At 51.3% G+C, this 9,943-nt stretch overlaps 1 protein-coding gene across 3 annotated transcripts; it reads left to right on the forward strand.

Annotated features, from left to right (window-relative positions):
* Nucleotides 1-1,485: 1,485 nt before the first annotated feature.
* Nucleotides 1,486-9,545, forward strand: PAIP2 (poly(A) binding protein interacting protein 2). 3 transcript variants are annotated; one of them, XM_033073362.1, is made up of 4 exons: nt 1,486-1,509; nt 4,841-5,006; nt 7,116-7,295; nt 8,430-9,545. In XM_033073362.1, exons 2-4 carry the CDS (start codon nt 4,869-4,871, stop codon nt 8,493-8,495), a joined length of 384 nt encoding a protein of 127 aa, XP_032929253.1. In that variant the 5' UTR covers nt 1,486-1,509; nt 4,841-4,868; the 3' UTR covers nt 8,496-9,545. The 3 variants fall into 3 exon arrangements, with proteins under 3 accessions (XP_032929253.1, XP_032929252.1, XP_032929251.1); XM_033073361.1 differs by lacking the exon at nt 1,486-1,509 and adding an exon at nt 1,517-1,638 and having other exon boundaries at nt 4,847-5,006; XM_033073360.1 differs by lacking the exon at nt 1,486-1,509 and adding an exon at nt 1,537-1,638.
* Nucleotides 9,546-9,943: the final 398 nt, after the last annotated feature.

A 9,943-nucleotide genomic window follows, 5' to 3' on the forward strand; every position in this document is an offset into this window, starting at 1 on the left:
GCCCTGCACTTAGAGCAGAACTAAGTCATAAGGACAGGCTTGGAGCCCCAGTCAGAGTGGCATTTGTCACTCCTCTGTCACTGAGCTGTTGAGTCCCTCTGCCTTGGCTGCAGACCAGGCCCCCCTTCTGAGGGTGGCAGATCATTTATTTCAAAGGTCGTTTAAGATTAATGTATTGAGATACTGCATTCAATTTTTCAAGTAGCCTGTTGTTAGCCAATACCTGTGCTGATCTTGTACCTTGTGTGAGTGCTGACCTCTGTTCAGGTAAACATCGTGTTTAGTGTCTAAACAAAAAGCATTCCCAGGTGTGATTGTAAGTGTAAGGATGCTTTTACACATCAAAAATTAAATGAAACCCCCTGCTTCTGCCAAGTGTCTTCTGTTCCCATGCAGAGGTTGAAGAAAGTAGAGCCCTTAGGGTAATTTCTGAGGAGAAAGTGCCAGATAAACCTGATCTTGAGGAGAGTTTCCAGCCCCACGTGTTGGCATCATGGGCTGCTTATTTGGGACTGACTGCACTGTGAAGAGTGAGTGTGAAATGCATTTTGGGCACAAATTTCACCTGTGAGGAGTAGCCTGAAAGCTGCTGCCCCATTGCTGTGGGGAGTGAGTAGAAAGAGAACCCTCTTAGAGATGAGAAAAGCGCATCCTGGATTTGTTGAGTGACTTTATAAAATCACTATAAACTTACACACACTTGGGCCTTTGCCTTGCCAGCTGCTTGTGTGCCCTGCAGCCCAGGGAGGGTTTGTGGCTCCACGTGTTGTTCCTGGGATGGATAAAGAGCTTTGACTCCGTCCGTGTCTGGTTTTTGTGCCTCTGTAGGGTTGTGAATGGGCACAGCGGGGCATTCCCACCTTCCCCTCAGGAAAAGGGAGAGGAGAAGCAAAAGAGAATAAAAATGGCTTTATGAACCCGTTTTGTAAATGTAGCTGAAGCCTCGGTCCGTACTAGAAAGGAATATTTATTATGTCCTATTTCCTGATAGCCTTAAAAAAGCACGATCCCCGTGCAGAAACACTACTTTGTGAACAGGAGTGGTGTTCCCAGTGTTCCATTGTCCCCTCCCTCGGTGAGGCGAGGGCTCTGCGGCTGCCGGCTCAGCCTCTGGCCTGGTAACGGGGAGTGTTACAGCTCCCTCTGAGAGCCCCTGGGCCGTTCGGCGATCCCTGTGTGAGCACCGAGGGTGTTCGGCCATCGCTCGGTGAGTCCCGGGGCCGTTCGGCCCCCACCCCCTCTCTCCGGTGCCACAAGATGGCGGCCGCCCCGCCGGACTGCGCTTCCCGACGTGCCCCGCGCCGCCGCGCGAAATGGCCGCCAGGTGCCGTGCGGGACTACAGCTCCCAGCATACCTCGCGCCGGGAGGCGGGAAAAGACTACGAGTCCCGGCGTGCAGCGCGCCGCCCCCCCGCCGGCGCTGCGGCCTGGCGCGCGCCTGTCGCCGCCGCTTCCGGGGGAGAGGGGGCGGAGCCGGCGGGGGCCCGGCGTTGGCGGAAGTGACGTCAGGTCCGGCGGTGTGTTGCGGAGCGGGGCGGGCCGGGCCGAGCGCGGACCGGGCGGAGCGGAGCGGGGCCGGTGGGTCCGGTGGGGTCCGGGCGGGTCACGGCGGAGCGGCGGCTCCTCTGCGCACCGCAGGTGAGAGGCGGGGGTGCGATCCCGGCCACGCACCGCCGGTACCGCCGCGGGGGGCTCGAGGGCGCCGCCCCCTCCCCTGAGGCGGTGCCGGGCCGCGGCCTCCACCCCCCGCGGCGGGGCCGCCCCTCGGTATTGTCTGCGGCGCCATCCGGGGCCTGCGGGGGCGGCTGGTGCCGAACAAAGCGGGGGCGGGGGGAGGCGGCCCCGCGGCGTTACCGCCCGCGCGGGGCCGGGGTCACCAACACCGCGGTTACCGACAACAGCGGCTCGCGGCGGCCCCGCTGTTACCGAGACACGGCCCCGCTGTCTGTGCCGGGCGCTGCTCCCACAGCCCCGCGCGGGGGAGGCGGCGGTCGGTAACGCGCAGCACTGGGAAGCGTTTCGATCAGATAGCGCTGGCGTCCCGCGTGAATTTGATTAAGAAATCTGTTTATTAGGCGAGTATAATTATTAGACGGTTGTAATCGGCTCCGTTGATAACAGCCGTGTGCTAATCTCCATAGATAAGGAGGAGCTGGGCCGGCGCTGCCGACTCGCAGGAGGAATCACCGGCTGATAAACAAGTCACCGACTCCTGCCCTAGTTGCTCTAGAACACCTTCCTTTAATCTTCAGCTCCCACTAAAACCGTTCCCGTGTTATTTTTGGGTGCTTAAAGCAAATATCGTATTTTTTTTACTTAATTGTTCTCTTTTTTTTTCTGTGGCGGGTAAGGACCTGGGGTTGCTGCATGGAATTAGACCTGACCTCACCTCCGGAGAAGGCAGTGGATAATCTTCTTTCGTGACTGGGTTTTAAATGCAGACTCTTCGGTCACAAAGCTCTGAATTTTAATGATGATCGGTCAAGGGCTCTTCATGGCTGTAACTGCAGCAGAATTCAGGGCAGTGTGTGAATTAATTGGCCTTAGTGATGTTCTGGAGTAACAAGCTCCACACTGCATACAGAAAACAAGCCTGTTCTTACAGGATTTTTAACTTCTGACTTCATTCCCGAGATAAAAGTTCTGGTTTTTATTAGTGTCTTTCCTTATGCACTTGCAGTGTGCTTGCTCCACCACCCCCACTCCACACCAAAATCCCAGAGGAACTTGGGTCAGAACCTCACAGTGTGTCACCGTGGCAGAATTCTCCGTTTGCTGTTCCTTTGCACTGCCAGTGTTACATTTCCTCTTCTAGAGTGAGAAGCTTTGAGCTCCTCTGTTTCCCACCTACTCCCAGATGGAAAATGGGTTATTTTTATTCCCAGCAGCAGTGGAGCCTGGCACTGGGGCTCGTTTCCTGCTTAGATTGGGACTTTTTGCAAGGCTGAAGTGGCATTTGGCTCTCCCCCTCAGAATTCCCTGACTGAAAAGCTTGTAGCCAGTGCTGGTGAAACGAGACTGAGCTTGTCCCCACACGTGAGCACAGAAACCTGCTCTGTGTCTTGAAGTGGAGAAATGGGAAGGTTTATTTGTTCTGGAAGGTTTATTTGTTCTGTTGGAAGCTGCAGAAAATTAAATCCAGGAGTGCTGTGAGTGAGGGGTTGGCCTGGGGCTCCCTCAGTGCTCCTGCAGGATCAGTGAGTGTGGGAAAGGCAGGAATGGACTGAGGGCTGCAGAAGATAAACTTCAAATATTCAGGCTGAACCTGGCTCCTTCTTGAAAATCATCCCCACCATCCTTGGGCAGTGGTGGACAAAGCTGGTTTGGTCCAAGCTGGACTTCCCTCCCTCCTAAAGCTGGAGCTCCAGTCTGGTGGGAAAATTTCAGAAATGGAAAAGCTGGCCCATGATTCAACAAATTAACCTTGCAAGCTTTTACACAAACAAGTAGGGTTGGTTTGTTTGGTTTAGGTTGGCTTTTTTAATTATTTTTACCATTCTGGACTTGTCTGGGTACAGTCACCTTTGTGTACAACCTGCCTGAGTTCCTCACTGCTGAGGCAGATACTTTCAGGAAAACAGTGATATCAAGACTAGCTCCACAACAGAGAAGGTGAAAGCACATGAAAGTAAAAAAAAAAAAAGAAATTAGGTTTTTTAGGCTTTATTTCCTGTACTCCATCCCATGTGTTGTCTTGGGAAGAGCTGAAGGGACTTAAAGCAATTCCAAGCTTGAACTGGGGTGTTAAACTCAGCGTCCTTCCCTGTTTTATGTAAATGCTGCCAGTAATCCTCAGCAAGTTTGTTTTGAAAGAACATCAAAAGGAACCTGCTTTTCCTCATGGAATACTCAGGATCTGCTCCCATTTGTGGCACTTCCCAGGGAGCTGCAGTCACTTCCTTGCTGGGCTTTGCCTTAGACTGGAAAAACATGGGACAGAGCAAGCCAGGCAGGTTCCTTCTTCTTTGTGCTTTTCTTCATTGGCCACTCAGATCTGGCAGGTTTTTAGCTGGTATTATCAAAAGTTTTCAACCAAAACTTGCATTAATTCCCTAGATAGCAGCACCAGCTGGAATGCAAAGAGAAAATGTGAGGTGCTGGGTGATAAACCCTTGTACTCTAGTAACAACAAGGCTGTATTTTGATACCCTCCTCTCCAAAGAAGTCACTCTTTGATATGCAAACAGGCTGAAGTGTTGTTTTGATAATAAAATTATTTCATTGTGAATTTTAGCGTGACAAAAACATTCAAATTTGACTTGGGTCATGAATTTTTTTGGTCAGTGTTTTTAAGACGTTGCCTCACTTTGCATACTGTTTATAGAAAATTGATACTTCCAGTGTTAGCATCCAACAAATACTGAGCTTTTCCCGTGTTGATCTGTGTATTTGGGCAGGGTGCAGGAAGGGCAGCAGTGTTGTGTCACCTCAGAACACGCACATTTCCAGGTGGCCCTGTGCAGGGTCAGTTCCTCGTGCTTTCTGCTCCCTGCAAGGTTTCCCAGCGGGAAGGGGCTCATGCCATCACACACAACACTTTAAAGTGCTTTGGAAAACAAATTCTCCTTGTGAATGTTTAAATATTTTCCTGCTGGCAAGTCCTTGTGCTTCCTGTTTTTTCCTGTCACTTTTCACTGGTGCTTGGCTTTGGTGGGGCTCGCGTTGGGGGATGGATTTGTCCCTGGAACCCGCGCAATGGCAGCGGTGCTTGTGATGCCGTTCCTTGCTGTGATCTCACAGGCTGCCTGGAGCCTCCACGTGCAGGTGCAGCCTCCCTCCCCTGGGGCTGGGCCGTGCAGAGCAGGGGATGAGGGCTGTGCTGCATTGGTGCCCTCCTCAGTTGCAGATTTGGGATCGGCGTGGCAGCCATGAAGGACCCGAGTCGCAGCAGTACCAGCCCCAGCATCATCAGCGAGGATGTGATCATCAACGGGCACTCCCACGAGGATGACAACCCCTTTGCTGAGTACATGTGGATGGAGAATGAGGAGGAGTTCAACAGGCAGGCAAGTCCTTCCCTGCTTTCTGTGCCCCATCTTTGTCCCTTCCCAGCTGAAGGGACAGAACTGGATCCAGCACTGACAGTTCTTTGGAGGAGAAGTTTCAGATTGGCTCTCTGGGGAACAAGCAGGTCTCCCTTTCTCTGGCAGTGAATGCTGATCCTCTGCAGTTCCTGGTGGGAGAAATACAGGGAGTGCAGCACATTCTAATGCATCTATTAATTCCCTGCTTCTGCAGGAGGGAGGGGAGTTGACAGAAGTATGTGGCACTTGGGAAGGGCTGGCCTGGGAGGTGTTCATGTGCAGACATGCTGAGTGTCCCAGTGCTGAGCTGGGGAATTCCAGCTGCACACCTGCCTTGGCAGCAGCACTGCTGGGTGACAGAGCTGCTCATTTTAATACTTGAGTCTTACAGCTCCCTTCTCCATCAGCTGGGAAGGAAGCCTTACCTTCCTCTGCCACCTTGCCTCTGTCAACCTTTTCTCTCCTGTTCTGGACACTGGGAGCAGCCCACCTCTTTCCACACCCCTTTCCCATTGCCAGCACCATCCCCAGCTTGCTCTGTGGTCTCCATAGCTGCTGCCTGTGCTGGGGGCTGAGCCAGGATGGCATCCTCAGGGTGCCAGCTGCACTGAGCTCATTCAGAGTCAGGTTTGCTCACAAAACCTCCCTTCTCTCTTCTCTCATTGCATTGTTTTGGTCGCTTTTTTTCCTCCTGGGAGCTGTCCCACAGTTCCTACACCCACTGGGGATGTAATTCTCTGGGAAGGAGCTGAGTTGTGCCATGATTTTTCAGGCACAGATTCCATTGTCAGCAGAGGAAAAGTGGGAGTGTGAGGGGTCACAGACACACTTGGGGCAGCCTGGTCACCTGCTGCTGCAGACACAGCCCTCTGGGAGCCTGAGCAAGCTAAACTGGAGCTGGAAAACAAAACCAGGCAGTCCTAATTTCCAGCTATTTGGGGAATTAAATATTATTTAGTACTACTGGAGCTGCCGTGGAGGCACCTGTAGGGGTACAGCCTGTAAGCAGGCCCCTGGAGCTGGGCAGGCCCTGTGTAACAGGAGCCTGTGGCTGTGTGCCCACAGCAGCAGGGAGGCAGTGCCTCCTGGAGCTGCCACCCAGGCTGGAGCTGCTCTGGGCAATCACTGAGTCAGCCTTCCCTGCCTCTGGAGTGCCTGGGCGGAGGCTCAGAGCACGTGGGGATGAGTCCCTGCTCCCCAGAACACCAGGTGAGCTCGTGGGTGTGTTTGCCCCAAGGGCAAAGACCCAGATTGCACAGCTGTTCTGATAATCTGCTGTTCATGTTTTTGAGTTGGTGTTTGTGGTGGCTGAATTTCCACTCCAGGACTGAGGAGGTGTTTGATTTCAGAGTGAAGGATAGATGGGAAAACTTGTTCGAGCTTCCACTGAAGCTGAGGGAACTTCTAAATCTGTCCTGAATCATTTTTCCATTCCCTTGTGTCTGGGCAAGTCCTTCACACCAGCTTCTGTTTCCCTGCTTTCCACTCTGAAACACTATGATGCAGAGCATGGAAAATTTGTAGGATGAGCTCCCTGCAAAGCTCGTTTACTGAACAACCAAGGAAAACTGCTTTAATCTCTGCACTGTGTCAGTTCTGCATGGCTTGCTTTGTCCTGCTCCCAGGACAGCAGGGCTGCATTCCTCACAGCTGCTGGGATCAGCTGGGCTTCCCAAGGAGAGCACACACCAACAGGAGTGTTCCAGTGACAGGCAGGGCTTGTTTTTTCCCCAGGAGTCCCACAGGACACTTTCCTGGGGAGAGTTTCCTGGCTCTGTGTGTTGGCACAGCTCCCTTCCTCATACTTGCAGCCAGCTCAGTCCAGACTAGTTGGTACAGCTGAGCTTTTTGCTTAGGACCTACATTTTCCTTCTCCTTTAGGTCACAACAAGCTGCAAACAAAGCTGGGGGGTTCTCCTGCCTCTCTCCTTCAGCTGCAGCCCCAATCCCTGGGACAAAGCACTGATGTCCCTCCTGCTGCTGGGACAGGGTGCTGCTGCAGAGCTGGGTGCACACACCTGGCAATAAACCCCCCCCACAAGAGAGTTCACAATAGCTCTGGTGCTGAAGCAGCTTCTTTGTGTTGCACAGATCGAAGAGGAGTTGTGGGAAGAAGAATTTATCGAGCGCTGTTTCCAGGAGATGCTGGAAGAGGAGGAGGAGCATGAATGGTTCATTCCAGCCCGTGATCTCCCACAAACAATGGATCAAATCCAGGACCAGTTCAATGACCTTGTTATCAGTGACAGCTCATCGCTGGAGGATCTGGTGGTAAGCTCAGTTCTCATTTCTAAAGTTTGAGTCTCTGCAAGGCTTATTGCTGCTTATGGCAGGGGAAGGTCCTTCCCAGCCTGTTAAACCCTGCCTGGCTCTGCAGGGTAGTTGTGTCCCCATGGGATGTGACCTATTTGGTGGCTTCATACCCACCTGGAGCCTTTCCCAGCCCGTGGCACAGCTCCAGGAGTGGGTGGGATGTTATGAAAGAAGGGCACTGAGTGCAGCTGGGGCTGCAAAAGGGTCACTGGGACCTGCCAGCACTGACATGTTGGGCTAGTCTGAGCCCTGTCCCAGGGTCTGAGTGGGACTGGGAGAACCACAGCAGATCTCTGTAGTGATTCTGGGGAAGGGGAAAGCAGCCAAACTGTGATTATTTCCCCCTTTTTGCCATCTGACTTCTGTGCAGCGCTCAGCTCCAAGGAAAGGGCAGCATGTCCTTGTTTTCCCTCACAGAATCCAGAGCACAGACCCCACATCATCCTCACACACCTGCCCTGAGGTTCAGATGCAGACCCTTTTCCAAGGTGAAGCAGCTACAGGCAGCAGTTTCAGCCCCAGTGAAGATCAGAAAAGCCTAATCCTCCATTTCTTTGTGATAAAATGCTCCATTGGAAGGTGCTGGTGCCCACCTCGAGGTGCAGGACATGGAGCAGCAGCAGCAGCAGCTTGCCAAGGGGAGGACAGGGGAGTCACAGACAGAGACATGTAAAAATCAATACAGTGCTCATACACATGAAATTCCCAGAAGTGGCTGAAGTTCCTGGAACAAGTCACCTCTTGCTTAAATAAGCAAAATTTAAAAACCTCATGGCACGTTTTAACAGCTCAACTTGAGAAAAGGCCATTGGAGCATGAGGGGAAGCTGCTGTGTTTGGGGCATGCCTGTGGTTTGCTGCTTATTCCCTGAGCCCTCATCCAGCTGAAGGTTCAGGTGGATCTGAGGAAGGTTGGATAACTCAGGGAGTAGCACAGAGGAATGAGCTTTTCTGGGGATTAGAGACTGCTGCTAAGTGCAAGAAGCCTGTTTGTCACTCTAAATCCATAAACCTTTGCCTCTAATTGTCTTCAGCTTGAAAATGGAAGCTGAAAATAATGATTCACCTCGATTTCTGTTCTTCCCTTCCTCAGGTCAAGAGTAATCTGAATCCAAACGCAAAGGAGTTTGTTCCTGGGGTGAAGTACTTAAACATTTGAGTAGACTGGGCCCTCTTTTGGTGGATGTAGCACAATTTCCACACTGTGAAGCCAGTATTAGAAGATTTAATTGTAAAAGCTCTCTCTTCTTGTCACTGTGTTACACTTATGCATTGCCAAAGTTTTGTTAGTCTTGCATGCTCAATAAAAGTGCTGAGACTGTTATTAAGTAAATCTGTCAAAAGTTTAATGGAAACATAATTGGGCCCTGGCTCTGTGCGAAGGAGGCAGTGAGGTAAGAAGCACCAGTCAAGTTGAGACAAAGTACCACGTTAATAAAACCTTCTGCAGACTCTGACTTTTTAAACAGGACTTGGAATTTGCGGTGAATGGTCTGGTTTTAACTAAAGATGTGTTAACTGGTGCTAGCTTGCACCTGATAATGCCTTAACTTCCAGGTGAAAGTGAGGAGATCTGATTGTTATGCAAATTAGCTAACTTTCCTTTGAGGTATCAGTGTTGTTACTAATGTTTAATTTTCCCCCTTACAAAACATCACGATCCTGGGAAGCAGCGTGAGCTTAACCCAAATCTCACAGACCTGTACAGAGTCGTAGATCTCAGCTCCTGAACTAACATGCAGGCAATTGGGAGAAGCAGTTCCCTGTCCTTTGCAGTGTGTGATCATGTTAGAAACCCTCCCTCCGTGCCCGTGCTGCTCAGGGGCTGTGAGATCCAGCACAGCCCCTGCAAGAGCAGCTGCCCTACACAGCACTGCCTATGGATCCCTCAGCATCCCACTTCCCACAGCTGGATTTACCCAGGCAAACCCCAGCATTAGTGATTTGAGTGGTGCTTTTCCCTTGCTTTGTTTAATCATCACTACACAATAGTCTACAGCACAACGACTTTTTGTTTCTTTTGGTTTTTTGGTTGTTTTTTTTTTTTTTCTTTTAATAAAGCTAGAACAGTTTTGGCTTCTTAAACTTCATATTTGGGTAGGTTAAGCTGCCATACGTGTTCAGTGTGAATAGTGTTTAAGTTGAAAATATTGTAAAAAAATTATATTTTTTCAAAAATATTTAAAAAAATAAATAATAGTAGAACTGATGTGGTGGCTGTCTCATAACTGGGCATCTGGCATGGGAACTTGGCAGCATGTGGAACCTGATGGATCCTGGCTGAGGCTGGACTCTTCATGGAACCACAGGGCTGCAAGAGACTTCAGAGTTGCAGCTCCCACTGTTCCGGGCTGCTCCCAGCCCTGGCCATCCATTCCAGGGATGGGAATTTATTCCTCTCCTTGCTCTCCCACGATTTTCCCTGTGGCTGTTCCCAGCCTGGCCCTGCTGGCTGAGGGCACTCAGGAGCTGCTGCCTGAGATGGAGCTGAGTGCTGACTGCAGCTTCTCCAGCCCCATCCATGCTCACTTCATGGAATATCCTGAGCTGGACTCACAAGGTCCAGCCCAGGCTTGGCTGTTAATATCTCCTGTTTAAGCTGGGATT

Source organism: Catharus ustulatus, chromosome 15 (genome assembly GCF_009819885.2).
Source record: "Catharus ustulatus isolate bCatUst1 chromosome 15, bCatUst1.pri.v2, whole genome shotgun sequence".
Taxonomy (NCBI): Eukaryota; Metazoa; Chordata; class Aves; order Passeriformes; family Turdidae; genus Catharus; species Catharus ustulatus.